Source organism: Onychostruthus taczanowskii, unplaced genomic scaffold (assembly GCF_017590055.1).
Source record: "Onychostruthus taczanowskii isolate IOZ18803 unplaced genomic scaffold, ASM1759005v1 scaffold2, whole genome shotgun sequence".
Taxonomy (NCBI): domain Eukaryota; kingdom Metazoa; phylum Chordata; class Aves; order Passeriformes; family Passeridae; genus Onychostruthus; species Onychostruthus taczanowskii.
In genome coordinates, this window is record NW_024499239.1 from 14658515 (window position 1) to 14675661 (window position 17147).

The 17147-nt window shown below is 37.9% G+C and overlaps 1 protein-coding gene across 5 annotated transcripts in view; it reads left to right on the top strand.

Moving 5' to 3' along the window:
- Positions 1–17147, top strand: part of LCORL (ligand dependent nuclear receptor corepressor like) — an 81920-nt gene that overhangs the window by 29070 nt on the left and 35703 nt on the right. For all 5 annotated transcript variants that reach the window (XM_041402434.1, XM_041402433.1, XM_041402436.1 and 2 more), the window contains exons 3-5: positions 2902–2981; positions 3204–3333; positions 12414–12668. In XM_041402434.1, the coding sequence (XP_041258368.1) occupies positions 2902–2981; positions 3204–3333; positions 12414–12668 (465 nt within the window). The remainder of the gene's footprint in view (positions 1–2901; positions 2982–3203; positions 3334–12413; positions 12669–17147) is intronic.

A 17147-nucleotide genomic window follows, 5' to 3' on the forward strand; every position in this document is an offset into this window, starting at 1 on the left:
AAACTTAATACTGATATCAGGACGTTTCCTGTGGTGGTGACCCGAGACTGTTTGTCTGGCATTTGATATATCTTGCATATTATCTGATATCACTTTTGCTGGCAGACTTAATATGTCTTGTACATGATTTATACTGCTTTGATTAAAGGGTTTAGTGTTATGTAGAGCTGATGTTTCTCAAGGTTTGCTTTTTTGGCAATACACAAGGGTTGCTCTCTAGTTTGACTTTTACCAGTGGAAATTCAGGATTCCAAGGCAGAGGAACTTCTCTGAAAGTATAAAGCCTGCCCTAGAGTTAGCTGTAGAATCTCAAGGTTCATAAATAGGGTGTTCATGGTTGCCAGGAAAACAATGAACTTGTTGTGAGGGAATAGTGTTGTTTTTATGCTGTGGACATCCTAAAGGAATAGCTCTAATGGGCTGGGACAGGTAGATGAATTCAGCAAAAATGACTCATTATCTCTTGTTACTGTCCAGCCAAGAAAAATACCGTGTCTGTTTTTAAACATCAGCTGTCCAACCTGTAAAAATTGCTGCTCTGCATCCCTGAAAGCATAGAATACAATAATACAGAATTCTGTTCTAAATCAGTATTTTAGAGCTGAGCACGCTAGATTTAAGTAATAATATGGAGTTACTTACATTATGTTTGTGCTCAACTGAAGAACCTTTATTTTTCAGAGTAATTTTATTCTTATTTTGCCTTTTAATAATATCTTTGAGAAGAAGTAAAAGCTCAGCAGTTGTGGGAAGAGGGTGGAGGACAATGGGCAGTGGGAAACAACCCTGCAGACAGCAAGGTCAGAGAAGGAAGAGCGGAAAGGGGCTCCAGTCACTGGAGCAGAGATTCCCCTGCAGACCTTGGAGAAGACCATGGTGAAGCACGTGGAACCTGCAGCCCATGGAGGACATGTCGGAGCAGATATCCACACTGCAGCCCATGGACGACCCACTGCAGCAGGTGGAGATGCCCTGAAGGAAGCTACAGCCAGTGGAGATCCCGTGCTGGAGCAGGCCTCTGTCAGGAATTGCAGCCTATAGAGAGGAACCCATGCAGGAGCTGTGGGTCTGTGCAATGGTCTGTTCCTGAAGGACTGTGCCCTGTGGAAAAGACACGTACTAGTGCAGTTCATGAAGAGCTGCAGTTGTGTGAAGAACACTGGAGCAGTTTGTGAATTCCTGCAGCCCATGGGAGAGACCCCAAGCTGGAACCAGAGAAAAAAAAAGAAGGAAGTGGCAGAGAGGAACTGTTACGAACTGAGAGCAGCCCGTTTCCCATCCTCCTTGCACTGTTTGGGGTGGGGGAGGAGGTAGAAGAGTCAGGAATGAAGGAGTGAGGCTGAAGCCTGGGAAGAAAGGGCTATGAGGTGGTTTAGCCTTTTACCTTTCTTATTATGCAAATATGTTTTTATTGGCTATAAATGAAATTGATTCTCTCCAAGTTGGGTCTGACTTCCCTGTACAGTAATTGGTAAGTGATCTCCCTGTCCTTATCTTGACCCTCAAGTTTCTCCCCCTGATTTTATCTCCCACCATCTTACTTCCTCACCCCTGCCCTGTTGAAGAGGGGCAGTGAGAGCATCAGTGGATTGGGGGGTTGGCAGCCAGCCAGGATCAGGCTACCATCATGTGCTTTTGAAAGCAGATAATCTCAAGAACCTCCCGAAACAGAACTGACTGTAATTTAGTGGTATGGAGAAAAGGAGGAAACATACCTGGTAACTAATAATTGGAGTGAAAAAGTTGTTTAGGTTGTGAGCATATGAACAGGATGGAGAAAACCTTGGTGTTGTAGTTAATCATATTTGGATTCACATGCCGAAACACTGCAGCTGTAATAAGGGCTGCTACATAACTAGGGTACTGTAGGAAAAGTACTGCCTGCAGTGTAAGAAAGTCTGGTGTAAAGGTAAAAGACATCATCTTAAGATCTTGATCCCCATGTTCAGGAAACAGGTGTTCAAGTGAGACTTGTGCAGAAGAGATGGAGTTGAATCTCATGAGGAAAAGCAGGTAGACTAGATTAGCCACAAAATTAAGTGTTACGGCGATAATGAAAGTCTCTGTAAATTCATCAGAGTGCTAAATATCTAGTTATTGTTCATGGGTACAAGAATAAAATTGCCACAAAAGCAAACTGGAATAAGTTGCCATGTGCAATTTTAAACAAGAAATTAAAAGCTAGATTTTAGCTACTAGCACAGATGGTTTGGGGAAAGTTTTAAAGTAACTGGTGTTTGTGAAGAGAAGGGTATTGACTGAAAACTCTTAATTTTGAAATGGAGCTTAGTTTAAGGAAGGTAGATTATGTGTCTCCATTCAGTAGAAGACTGGACTTGATGTAGGCAATGAAAGTTTAAGTCCTGCATTCCCTCTAGACCAGAGTACCTTTTCTGATAAAACATATAAAGGTACATTTCTAGATGAATCAAGTGCTACAAGTGAGTATAATAAGGCTTGCATTTGTCTATAGTGATTATATCAAATAAGTTAAAATACTGTAAGTATGATACATATAGCTCACATGGTGAGGAGTCTATGTCCTAATTCTTAGTTTATGACAAGTTTGCACACTTCAGTTAAAAAGAAGATATTTGCAATGCAGAACTTTCTTGCAGTATTCAGATTCCTCCAGTAATTATGACAGATAATCAATTGAATGACACAAGTTCACCTTTTCTTCTAAGGAAGGCACTCTCTGTTATTTTTAAGTTGAGCTGTAAAAGCCAGACAAGAATTTGAAAATATCTGAAGTATTGAATATGACTGAATGCAATGTATCAATAAATATATATCATATTAGTAAGGGAATTTATTTAAGAGAATTTTAGGAAGCGTGTGTTGTTCTCAAAATCCATTTTTGCGTGTTTAAAACATCTAGCTTTCTTTTCTTCCTTTAAGACTGTGAGCCAGAAGAGCTAACTGACTGGTCTATGGATGAGAAATGTTCCTTTTGTAATTTACACAAAGAAACAGCCAGTGTAAGTATGAGCATTCTATTAAACGTTACTCCCAACACTAATTTTTTTGGTATGAAAGTAAGAGAGAATTGAATTTTGCAAATAAATTAATTCTGCATTTTGACTCAAGGTAGTTTGACTTTAGTGGTTCTATTCCATTCAATAGCTCTGTAATTTAGTTGTATATTTTACTACCAGCAGACCAACTTTTGAAAGATGTTATGATCTTCATATTTTTTCTAGGATCGTGCATCAGTTTTCGGTTCTTCACAGTCAACGCCTACAGAGGAACTGTCATCTCAGGGCCAGTCCAACACTGATAAGATTGAATGCCAAGCAGAAAACTATCTAAATGCACTCTTTCGAAAGAAAGGTAATAAAAGCATGTCTTTTGTATCATAAAATATGACAAAAAATCTAGAAGAATCAATTCAGGGTTAATTTTGTTTCCTAAGTAATTTTTTATTTATCTACTGAGATAGATGTTTCTGCTGTTTCTATTTTTTATTCCTTTGGTTTTCCTTAATCTTTTTTTTACTTGAATCACCAAATTAAGTACTACCCTTCCTACTTGCCAATCCTTTTCATCCTCTTGTAATATATGTCATTCTTTTGAATCCCTGTTCATAAATTGTATTGGATTTTTCTTTTTACCATGAGCTGCTATTTTGTTTTCATGCCAACCCCAGGTGTCATTCTCTGGAATCCAAAGCGTGTAAACATTTTCTGTTCTTAAATTCTTACTTCTGGTTTTCAGTGGGAAACACATTTTAGGCAAGAGAATGTGGTTTGCAGATTGCAAAATGGAATTTGGGATCTTCTTGCATGAAAGCTGCTCCTTCAAATACATCCAAGTTGGAGGTTAAAACTTCTTGTCAAAATATAGTATTTAGTAGCTCATTAATTCTTTGACTGTTCTTATTCTTTGCTCTATCATCAAGTTAGAGCAGTACATGAGTGAATGACAAATCAGTTTAGTTCATGAGCGTTACTTGGTTTACTCACTGTCCACAAAAGCAGAAATACTAATTTTCTTCCTCAAGTTCTTGTGAATGAAGAAATGTGAATGAAGTTACTGTGAATGCAATAACTACAATTTTCATAGATTTTTCTTGGGTTTAGTATGTGTGTGTCAGAATAGCTGAGTATGGCTAGGGTGACAGCTCTCTCTTGCTTTTGACAGAGGTAGAGTCAGACACTGTCTCTTTTTCACATAGGTGGGAGAAAAAAGCAAAGTTAGTTGTCTCCCTTTTAAATTGGTGCAGCAGGAGAGATTATTATGCCCTTGAACCTGGGGTATTTTTCTGTACAGATTTGTCTACTCAGTCTACATTTTGCTTTTTTTATTTTAAAGAACTGAATGGAGTACAACAGCATTTTGAGTGCATCCTTTGGACTCCTGGCTTTCTTTCAAACCAGCTATTTTCCATTTGAAATAAAATGTCCAATGAAGTTGGCACCTCATTACTTCTTAAAGTCTTATTATATTTTCATCACAGGCCCAATTGTGTGGCATCTCCCTAGGCAGATACTTTAATTCCTTCAATTTTCTACTTTGCCAGATCTCTTCTTGGTCTTGATGTGTACAATGTTATTCAGTGTTAGCCTGCTTTATGCTTCTGCTGCAGATGATCTCTTTTGATACTCTTTGAGAGGAACTTCTATCATGGGAGAAGTGAAACTTGGCATGACCTCACCTTAGTGGAGTGAATGACTTCTAAGTGAAGTTTTTCAAAAAGAACATTTGGCTTTTAGCATTTTCTTTTGGTTTGATCTGCCAGATCAGTAATGCTAGTTTAAAGAGGTTTTGTCTATTGAAAAATGAGACTTCCAGTTGTTTTTGTGATTCTCTGAAGTACTTCTATAATTTTGGGTAAGAATTTACTGAGAATATTGCTTCAGTTCAGGTTTTAGCAAAGTCTTTAAGTTGTTCAAATTACGGGAAGTGAAAAGAAAAAAATCAGTAAAGAGCATGTGAAACCAATTTATGAGGTATTCAAGTAGCTGGTTTGGATTTTAGGAGGAAGATGAAGAGTTTTACTAAGAAAATCCCAAGTCTGCTTTCTGAATTTTTGTAGGTTTTTGAGTTCAAGTATCAACTTATGAAGAAAGGAATAACAAAAAAATTCCAGTAATTGTTTAGCTAAGGAATAGTTCTTATACCTGGTCCCAAACCAGACGTTCTTTCATTGTGAGAGCATTGTAGAATTCTCGTCTGGCTGTCTTTATAATGGAGTAACACTTGTTTGGATTGCAAACTCCTAAACTTGCTGATTTAGGCCTCTATGAACAACTTCTAAGACTATTGAGGAAATTAGAGAGTTCATTTCTTGGTCCCATTAATCTTTTATCTTGAAGAAATTACTATATGACTTCTTTAATTTGCAGGCTAGTTGTAGGGGGTTTGTTTGTGGGCTTGGGTTTTGTTGGTTTTTGTTTTTTTGGGGGTTTTTTTCTGTCAGGAAACTTGTTCAGAAGATCTCAAAACATGCAGCAAAGATATATTGTTGCCTGGAGCCCTCAGACATTAATGTATGACTATTTGTCTGTAGAATCTAGGACAAAATATGATAAAACTCCTGCCAAAATTGGTAAACTCTTGAAATGCTGTAAACAACTAAGGTCTTCCCATTAGGAATTCAACTTCACTATGTATTAGTGAGAGACCAGTTTTGTAGTCTAAAGTTGTCTGTAGGAAAGTCCTGTGCTCAGCAAACACGTCAGCAAATCCAAAGTCCTTCTTGTCATCAAACACTGATTGTTGCCATTAAACAATGTGTCTGAAACCCAAATGCTTTCTTCCCAAGTATGACATCTCTCTTTACCCTTTTGATGGTGTAAGCAGAGTAGACTTAGGTGCTTTTCCACTTACATAATGCTGAAGTTCAGCTATTCTGTTTTGTTAAGGGAAAAACACAGTATGCTTAAAAAATACATATAGGTCTTTTTTTAGTATGAGTATTATAGAGTGTGACATGTGATCATTGTTGTATCACAGAATCCCAGTTGTTTAAAAGCTTGATCAGACATTTTGTTCATGGATGATTAATTTTATGTATTTCTAGTAATAGACATTGTGTGTTCTTAGAAACTCGTTTTTTCCATGCAATATTAATGTGACCTCTTTAAAGAAAACCAAAGAAAAAACAGTAGTGAATCAGGTTCTATCTTCAGGACAGATGATCCATCAAGAGATGACTGAGACATGAGAAGCTCATGTAGAAGTTAAGGAATTTAGGCACAAAATTATAGAGAATAGAGAATTATAGAGGGAAAGTTTGAGATTACTCGAATTTTTTCAGATTCTCTGGGCTGCTCTGTGAAGTATCTTCAATGCCATGTTTCCCATCCCAAAGTAATTTTCCTGTAAACTTTTTCAAGCTCTTTACTGTTTCTAAATATCCTTGTTATGTTGTAAATTATTTCTATTCATAAATATGGCTTTCTTATACCATACCATATACCTGAATTTAACTTTGAGTTCTTCTGTTCTTTTCGTAGTTTTCTTTCAGTTGTGTAGCTGTCACAAGCTGGTTATGCATCTTGGACAGTGTATATTTAATTTAGCAAACCTTTGACAACATAATCATGCACACATTATCTCAGACCAAAAACTTCTGAGACTTTCTGAGGTGTAGTTTTGAGTTGCACACAATACTTCATCCAAAACTTGCAGTTTCTTTTGATTATTAATCTTAAGAAATCTAATTTGTCCTTTCTAAATCTGTACAGTTTTCTGTAATCACTGACACAGTTTGTGCAGTAAACTTCTGTGACAGCTTTGCTGTCCCTCTTAAACCTCATCAGGAAAGAATGTTTAGTGGGGTCTTCACTCCTTTGTTAAGGCGATGCTTTTTGTGTTCACCACCTACCTGCCAGTGTTATTCTCTTCACTGATTCTGCATTTCTTGATCATTTCTACTACATTTACAAGGATTCATAGAAATATGACTGGATATAGAATAGTGAACATAGCAACCAGAGTAGAGGAAGAAAAAAGGTGGAGTGTTTTTGAGAACAGAAGAGTTAACTTACTCCTTCTGTTTGTTGGTTGGTCAAGTTAGCTGAGCTAATCATATATGCCTCAGAATAAATAGTTGTATTCCTGTTGTAACGTGCCGATGACCTGACAGCGACCTGGACAATTCTACAAGTAGAACTAAGAACATCACTGGGACAGTTTGATTGCTGTTGAGGTGGGGTTGTTAAAAGAAAATGTGGCCTTTTTGTGAAAAGGGGAGAGATGGAGTGAATTTATGAAGCATACTGAGAAGCAATCACATGTTCTTAGTCCTGCTCCTTGCACAACTAGATTGCAGGTAGAGGGGGACTGTGATTCCCTGCTGCTTTTCACTGCCTTTTGGCATTGTGTCAGAAGACAAATTAAGTCATAAGGTTGAGTTTTAAGTGGAGAAGTACTGGTTTTCAATAAATGGAATGCTGTTGTGAAACACTATTTTGGGAGCTTTTAACTCATTGTTCATTGTCCTGACAGTCACATCTGTCACCACAGACAGTGCAGTCTAGTGATCACGCATAACATATGTGCAGAATAGTTAACAGTACAGGTTTGAATAGTTACAAGATGGTGCAGCACATAAACTGAGGAAGTATTAATCCCTAATGTAAGCTTTGAATTAAAGTAAATCATTGCAATTAGTCATAATTGCATTACATAATTACTCTTTTCTCTTCCATTCAGACTGTTACCTTGACAATCACAAGCAGAAAATATCAGATTACATCATACAAATTCAGTCTTCTTTTATCCTAATAAATCCTAATAATATCAGATTTGCAGGCCTTTAGAGACTGTTCTACTGGGTTTAAATTATACATTATACATGAGCTAAATACAGCTGCCTTGTATTTTATAACAGCTATGAAAAATGGGGGTTTAAACAGATGTAGGCATGCAAATCTAAAACTTTGCAAGTTTTTGCTATAGTCGCAAGTCCTAATAAAACATCTTAGGAAAAAAACCTGTTCAGGTCATACTAAGTATATCTGGTGCCATCTGCTGATAACAATTAAGAAATATTTAGTAGTGATAGTAAGTTCAGAGTTCTAATACCTTTCTTGCCCAAAATACATTTCATTGTGTTTAAAAATTTTGTACGGCTAATTACAAATGTCTCATGTGTAGTGGAAAATTGCCACTATGAGTCACAGGATGGCTGAAGTACTTTCCCATGTTGGGTGGAAGAGACTGGCCAATGAGATACTGGAGGGCAGCACTACAGAAAGGGACCTGGGGGTCCTGGTTGATGGAAAGTTGAACATGAGCCAGCAGCACCCTGGCAGCCAGGAGGGCCAGCCCTGTCCTGGTGGGCATCGGGCATGGCATGGCCACCTGGGCAAGGGAGGGAATTGTCCTGCTCTGCTCTGAGCTGGGCTGGGGCAGCATCACCTCAAGTGCTGGGGCAGTTTTGGGTGCCACAGTGTAAGAAAGACATTAAACATTGGAGAGTGTCCAAAGGAGGGCAACAAAGATGATGAAGGGTTTTAAGGGGAAGCCATACAGGGAGTGGCTGAAAGTCACTTGCCTTTTTCATCCTGCAGGAGACTGAGGGGAGACCTCATTGCAGTTACAACTTTCTCTTGAGGGGAAGTGGAGGGGCAGGCACTGATCTCTTCTCCCTGGTGGTCAGCGACAAGACCTGAGGTCAACCTCAGTCCCAGACCTGTGCCAGAGGAAGTTTAGCCTGGATATTAGGAAAACATTTTTCACCAGAGGGTGGTTGGGCACTGGAACAGGCTCCCCAGGGAAGTGGTCACAGCACCAAGCCTGACAGAGTTCAAGAAGCATTTGGACAGTAATCTTAGGCACGTGGTGTGACTCTTGGAGCTGTCCTGTGCAAGGTCAGGAGCTGGACTTCGATGGGTCCCTTTCAACTCAGGATATTCTAATTTTAAGACAGGGTCAAAGTCTTTACAATGGTACATAGCAAGATAATGACAGACTGTGAACAAGTTGAAATGAGAGGTTCTTTTTAATGAAGGTAAGGTAAGGAAAAATGAGGACAGACAAGCAGTAGCCCATGCCACCCAGAGGTTGTAGACTCTCCCATCCATGGAAGTATTCCTTACCTAACTAGGTAAAATCCAGAGGAACTCACTTTGACCTCAAAGATGACTACTTTGAATAAGCAGTTTAACTAGAGACTTCCCAAGGTACTTCCACCACGATTTACAAGTTAATGATTTGCATTACTGAACAGTCAATGTGATAGCAGCACTATTTGCACTTATGGCAGATAAGTTTAGTCTACCTGAGTCTAACCCTTTTGAATATGTGTTTAGCAGCAAGAACGCTTCAAATACAACCTGGGAGCCCATCTTTCAGAGTATATGCTCTTAGATACACACACACACACCCCCTCATCATGTTACCTTTTTAGAGTAAAATAACTTAAAATCTATGAACTACCAATAGCTGCCACTGTTGAATATATAAGAAATTCTGCTGCATTTATTCTTTATAGGGAATATTTGGAAATCATTACAAAAAAATTAAACTAATTCTAAAGAAATTATTATAAGAACAAAAAAATAAATCCTTTATCATTCTTACTAGGTAAAAGATTACTTTGCTCCTAAGGGTAAAGCTGACTTCTCCTGCAAGTGTCTAAAAGCAATATATGCTTGACTGTTACCGGGGCGAAGAGCCTAAGGTGGAATAGAAAGGCAGTAAAAACTTGACAGCTCTGAATTAGCTTTGTCTTGCAATTTTATAGTAATTGATGCAGGGGATGATGATTAATAAAGAGAAATCTGTTCCAGGCTGTTGTATTTTCCTGCTAATGGTAGGTCCCCTGTGCTCTCTGGTCTTTTGCTTCTTAAAGGTACAGATCACAGCAGGATGTAAAGTAATTCTCCCATTTGCACTGATGATCACCTGTTACCCAGAAGTTGTCAAAGAAGTTTTTCTTGCGTACATGCAAAAAACTAATTGCTCTGTATAAGTAGGGTCATTCCAGACCCTACTCGGTCTTGATAATGTTTTGTATAATTCATTTTCTTTGAGTTTCTGATTACAGACAGTCAAATTTTTGGGTTTTCAAGCTAATCTGTTGATCAGTGGATTTCATTGTCTGGAACAACCATTTCCCTGTCATGCAAACAATTTTCTTCCTAGATAATTCAGTTATTTAATTTCATCTCTTAACTTTCCATATTCTTTTCTTGTGTTTTGCATGTGCATTGGTACTTTTACATCTATTGTCTTACTGTTCCAGTATCTGTTGAATTTTTTTTCTTTGCTTCTAAGTGTATCTCTAGGATGGTAAACTCCAGTTGAACATTTATTGAGTTCATTATTTAGGAATCAGGAATTAGATATGCTCTGTTTATATTGCTGTGCCTGGAGGTTTCGTGGTGGGGAGAGATCTTTGTAGGTATCCTCCATTTAGAATTTTACATCATATCTCTCTTCAAAAGACATCTGTCAATTTTAGGTATTTTGGTAGAGATCTAGTTGAAAGATTGTTGGAAGATAGAGCTTTAACCATAAGCAGACTTGTTTTGTCATGCCCTGGCTAAGTTCTGTTGAAGCCAAGATGTCTTAAAAATGCTGGAGTTCCACCGTACCTCATCAAGCACTATGGAGAGGCTGGCCAAAAGGTCTTGACAGGAAGCATCTGAGCAGTGAGTCAGCTGCCCTCTCGGGTGCTATAGACAGCAGATCTCATAGGTGCAGGTTTGTAATTCCTTGCAATGCTCTGTTGGTGAAAATGAATTCTCAAAATGGAATATGTTTTAAATAAACTTGAAACAAACAAGCAAAAAATCTTCCTCTCATTCATCCTAAACCTGAGCAGCATTCCTTGATCAGTGCTGGCAGTCACTCTCTTGATAGCTGGATAAACCTTCATTGGTTTATATCCATAGAATGCTTGAGCAAATATGCTGTGTGATCCTCCAAACTTCCTATTAGGACCCTTTCTATGTACCCTTTGCATGCAAACACCTACCCAACCCAGCCCTTTCAGTTTCTTCACTTCCATGAAAAAACCCTTCATTTATCATCTATTTTATTTGTTTCAGATTAACTTTATTATCCCAGTAACTACAAAACCATGTCCTTTGGTATTTCCTCCAGGCAATCAGGGCTCACCTAAAACCTAATTCTTGTTCATTGCTTTCACACTTGCTTTAAATCCCTCTCCCTTCTTGACTGAAAACTGTTTCACTCATTACCTGTGAACTCAAGGATGGGCAGTGGTAATATATTGAAAAAGGATATTTGTGTGGAGAGGAGTGTAGAGTTGAAGGAAAGAAGGACGAGTGAGGTAGTGAAGTAAGTACTACTGCTGCCAGTTTAAGAGAAAACACAGATCTCTGAGTATGGTCAATTGTACTTGTCCTGTGAAATGGTGTCTTGCAGTCATCAGGGCAGTAGCACAGCTTACTTTAAGTTTCTTAATTACATTGTTTATGCTAAGTTACATTTTTTCTGTTGCTTCCATCTGGATTCTTTTTGGTGATTCACAGTTACAGTTTCAGCTATGCTTTTTAGTAAGAAGTTTAACTTTTTTCTAGCTGATAGATAGCATTAAAGTAAAATAATATATATCATGTTTGATCCTTTTTTTTTGTTTGTTTCTAAAATGAGATACTTCTTTCCATTGAAACGTGACATACACAAGCAAAATATAGGATATAGTTAGTACATAAGCAAAAAATAGGGTATAGTTAGTTTAGAATAGGAAATAAAGCTTTTCTTCCAAGTGTTTTATTGCTAGCACTTTGAAAATGTCCTGAAAACCCTGTAAAATTTTACAGTAAAAACTTAAAACTTTGTTTGTATTCAATTGGTTGTATTACTACAAATTGTATGGGATATTTCAAGTAGCATCATATCAGTTCTGACATTTCAATCCTAAACCTACAGTGGGGATTATAATCTCAGAGTGGAACACATATCTTTTTGCTTTTTTTCTCTTTTTAAGACCAGTTCCTCAAAAGTTCAATTGTTCTGTGTTATGAAGAGGACTAGTCTTTAGAACTACACTTGAAAATTATTTTTGTTATGGTTGTTCTTTGAAAGTAACTTCTTTCTGTATTAATCCTTTTTTTTTTTACTTTCATGGTTTGTATTCAAAATTCTTTATTTTCAAAACTGAAAATGAAAAGTGTGAAAATGAAAATTCAACTTATTTGCCAACAGTACAGATTCTAAGTCCCCTAAGTAATGTAACCCCACATACTCTTACTTACTTGCTATGATAGGAGGAGTAAGGTAAAAATTAATGATCTGTACTATATGTTCTTTCAAATGACTTCCAGTTAGGAATGCTCATTAAAAAAACTTGATAGAGAGATCTGAATTAATATGTTCGTTGCATATGTACTTATTTAACACATTTCTGCACTTATATGAAGTATTGATTATAAGAAAAGTGATTAAGCTTGGTTCTTAATATATCTGTTGCCTGTGTTTTCTATTTCTAGATCTTCCTCAGAACTGTGATCCTAACATTCCCCTAGTTGCTCAGGAATTAATGAAAAAAATGATCCGTCAGTTTGCGATTGAGTACATTTCAAAAAGTAGCAAAATTCAAGAGAACAGAAATGGTTCATCATTTGAACCAAGTCTGATGTGTAAAAGTATCCAAATGAACCAAACGGAAAACTCCCTTCAGGAAGAACAGGATAGCCCTCTAGACCTCACTGTGAATCGAACTCAAGAACAGAATACTCAGCAAGGTAAATTTCTGTATCTGATAATCTGTGTTTTGCTGTCATTTATTTATTTTATGGTGTCTTTTTCCCTTCAGCAATAAATGTCCATGTCAAATAGAAACATTTTTCATATTGTGTGTTAGCAGATAAGCGTTCTGATTTCTAAGTGCCTGTGTTAAATAAGTGGCATTGGAATTTCTCAGCTTTGGAATACTGAATCTAAGTCCTCTCACCTGTGCTGTCACAGGTAACAGTGGTTCAAAAACTTTTTTGAAGAAATGGCTGTCAAGAAGCCTGAGAAAAGAGAAAAAAGTGCTGATATTTCAGGGAGCAAATGTCACTCAGTCTCTGTCAGCTCTTGAACACTTTGATTCTTTAAATACGGGCTGGTTAGAATGATGGGAAGAGAAGATTAATCTGGGAGAAAATTTCCATCCTTCCTCCCTTAATCACTACAGATGAGTGCAGCTTTCTTAACTGAGAGTAAAGCTAGAAAAATAGTCTGTCTCACTATCATTTACAAAAAGGAAATAATTTCTTTGCCTCAAGGAGTATTGCTAACTAAAACTGATAACAGTATAATCACAAGAGTGTTTTGGACTTTGAACTAGATTTGGATTAGCAGCAGTTTTCAGGAAGGGTTGTGACTGTCATGTGCAACTGAAAGCAATGGCAAAAGCAGCTTTTGTCTTTTACAGTTATCAGGGTCTGTGTTAATCCTGTCATACTGCAGACCAAAGGGAAAAGTTGACATGTATGTCATATACCATACTAAAAAAGTTGAAAGAAGCCAGAACTAAGTTTTTTTGGGTTTGTTTGGGTTTTTGTTTGTTTGTTTTAATATGTTTTAGCAGATTTGGTATGTGTGTACCCAATGATGCAGTCTTTAATTAGAGATCCTTGGGGGCAGGGAATGCTGATGGATTCCTCATAATAAATATACCTATTCTAGGCTAAATTTCAAGCATCCTTTGACTGAAAAAAAAAAGAAAGAAAGAAATACTAGAATTATTGATTTTATTCTGTATGGTCAGTGGAAACCAGTTCATGCCAGGGTTTAGTAAAGACTTAGTGGTTTGAATCCTGAGAAAATACCTATTGTGCTTGGATGTAATTTTTTTCTATAGATGAGTTACAGATTTTAGAGGTTTATAATTGGCCAGGTTGAAGCACATTTCTTTTGCAAGAGCAATAAAACATACTTTCCTGATATCAGCACTATAGCATGTTGCTTACTTCAGCATCTGATCATTAATAACTAGTTCATGAAGGAGCAAAGTCCCCAAAGGCAGGTTCTGGTCTTTGCTGAGCCCAAATAAATCTTTGAGGAATGAAAGGGAAGGCAGGAGGTGGGCAGGGCAGGGACAGGAAGAAAGTCATGCTGCCACCCTTATCTTAAAATCCATTGATCTTTTCTCTAAGAAAAATCTAAAATACAGAGAAGTTGAGTTATTTAAATAATCTTTTTATGTCATTGGATTTTTTCTTGTAGTAAGGCTAAAGAAGAAGTTTAGAATTGCGCACCTTCAGTGAAACACCTAAATGTAAAATAGTTGCTTGGCATACACAGTGTACAAGTTACACATTAAACTGTGTAAGACACTGTGGAGTCTCAGGGCTTAGACTGCCATTTTGCTGCTGTGCTTTTTAGATGTTAAAGGTAACATCCTGCTGTGAAATTCAGAGATGCTGAAATGAGAAATAATAGTGGAATAAGACTGTAGTTGGGAAAGGTGGCTTGAACCATCTTACCTACGAGGGAAGTTGTATTGTGCTTTCTGTTTTCCATGAATGTGTTAGTTTTGAGCTATTTTAGCTTTTTACTGTGGTGATGGCAACACAAACAAATAAGTTCAAGATTAAAAATGTCAGCTTGCTCTTTTTATTTGCATTGTGTTTTAACTGCAAAGATTCATGAAAAAGTTATTTCAATTAGCTTTTGTCAGGGGCTGTGTATTATTATTGCACCCATCTCTCAGTTCTATACTTTTCCTGAAGACAGCTTGGTTATAATAAAGTGTCATGTAGTTATGGTAGGGAATTATGAAGGTTTTTTCACTGGATTATTTTCTGAAATGTATAATTCTCTAACATAGTATTTTCCTTTGGTCTGGAGACTTCTAAAAGCTGTACCATGGTTCCAATTTTCTTAGTAATGTTTTTTAAATCTCCTGCAACTCTCTTTAGTATTTGCTATTTGTTATTCCTGTTACAATTTTCAAATGAAAGTGGCAGTAATAGGAGGGAGTTCAAATTGCTTTGATGGATCCTCAAACTTGACATCTTTAATTCAAATCCTGTTAAGTAGATAATAATCCAAGCATAAATTCTTTAGGTTCACTTTCTGCCTAGGCAGCTGCTTTGTATTTACAATAGTTATCTTTGAAATGAATGATCTAACTAGTTAAATGGACAGTCTTGCTCCTTTACTATGAGAGTGATTCTTGGGCTTGAGAGGCAGGAGCAAACTTTATTTTCCAGGTTACTACAGGCAGTGAGCAGATCCAAGCTAAGTGCTAGCTCAGCACTGAAAAGAGATTCTGCCACTGAAATTCTCTGTTAAAGAAAGCTTCCTATTTTCCTCTGGAGGCCATCTCTGAAGCCAAAAAATCCTTAGGTCTGACACTTCCAGACCTGATAGCCCTGATTTTTGGGCTTACATGGCAAGGGTTTTGTAGCTGGGGAGGGCTGTAGGGTGGCATCTGTGAGAAGCTTGTGTGGCTTCCCTGTGCAAGGCTCAGCCACAGACCCACACCAGGATGAAACGGGAACAGGAGCTGGGCTCATGGTGCTGCTGTGAAAGCATGGTTTAAAAAAGTGCAAAAATGCTGGACAGGCAGAGAGAGGGGTCAGAAACAGCACTGGGAACAATGAGGTGAGGGAAAAGAGAAGGGAGATGCTCTAGGCACCAGAGTAGGTATTTCCATGGAGCACATGGAAAGGAGCATGGTGGAACATTTGTTCCATTGCAGCCTGGAGCAGATACTTATTCACATTGCAGCCTGTGGAAGACCCCACATAGGAGCATCTGGGTGTTTCCTGAAGGGTCTGTGGCCTGGTGAGAAGGAGCAGTAAAGAATTGCACTGACTTTAGCCCCCATTCTCAATCTTCCCTATGCCATCTGGGGATGGGGGAAGATAGAGGGATTAGGAATGAAGCTGAGAGCCTGGGAAAAGGTAGGGGTGGGGAAGTGCTTTAATTTTTATCTTTTTCTCATTACCCAAATCTATTTTAAATTGCAGTAAATTCATTTTCCCCAAGTCAGTTTTGCCTGTAATGGTAATTGACAAGTGTTTTCTCTGTATTTATCTTGATGATCTTCATCTTATTTCTTTCTGCCCCCCTTTGAGGACAGGGAGTGGTAGAGGGCCTGAGTTGGGGTGTAGCTACTGGCCAAGGTAAACCCATTGCACCTCTGGAACTGCAGCATTTGATACTGGGTACGAGTTTAAGCACTGGCATCCAGGTATGTCCAGCTGACTCCTGACTGGTAGTGGAGTCCCAGAGCGTGCTCTCCTTATCTCTGCAAGTGGAAGTGTGGTAATTTAGCAGGGTGCTTTCACTGCTGTGTATCTTGCAGGTAATCAGGCAATCATTTCACTGTCAGTCGATTAGCAGCAACTGTCTCCAAAAATACCTGTATCTTGCTCCTTTTTCTAATCCATGTAACTCTTACGACTGTCCAGGCCTTGATAACGAGTATTCTGTAAAGTGAAACAAAACCTGTTTTCCATGCACTGCATCTAATGAAAGTGGGGTGTTGCTGTGTGCTTTTGCAATACTGCTTTTCCTCTAAACTAAGCCAATGAAGAAGCAGCATCCTTGTAGAATGAAATGGTGAGTAAGAAACAGTGTTGGAATATCCTGCAGCAGCTTATTTCCTTTTGTAATCATGGGGCTGAGCTCTTTCAGGAATGTTCTTAGCAGCAGCGATGTTTGATGCAGAGGCTTCTTTCACTTGGTAGATACAGGAGGGTTGAAAGTTCTCAAGCTTCTAAGCAAAGTGACTTTAAGAGTCAGAAGTAGAAGCAGTACCAGTATGTAATCTGCAGGTTTAGCTGCACAAGCTTATTCTTGTTTCTGGATTTTCTGGAACCAAGATATCCAGAACCACACACTGATAGTGTGTAAACATAGCCAGAATATGCAAGAATTTCATAATTCCCTTGTTTCATTTAGCCATCATATGCTGGAAGACATCAAAAGATAGCTGGCAATGTATTAAAAGAAGTCAAAACTTTACTGAAAAAAAACTTCTTTTTCTTAATATCCTGGCTTGACTATGTATTGGTGAAAATACTGTGCATTTTGAAGATGCACATGGAATGTTCCCAACATAAATTGTATGAGCTGTAAATATATTCAAGAAACAGTTTTAATACTTTTGCATGAGGAAGTCCCCCTGAAAAGATACATTTTTGAGGGGAGTAGGTGTTTTTCTTCACTGACTGCCATGGTGGCTAACCGCCAAGTTCCTTGTCAGTTGCTTGCTTGTTTATTTC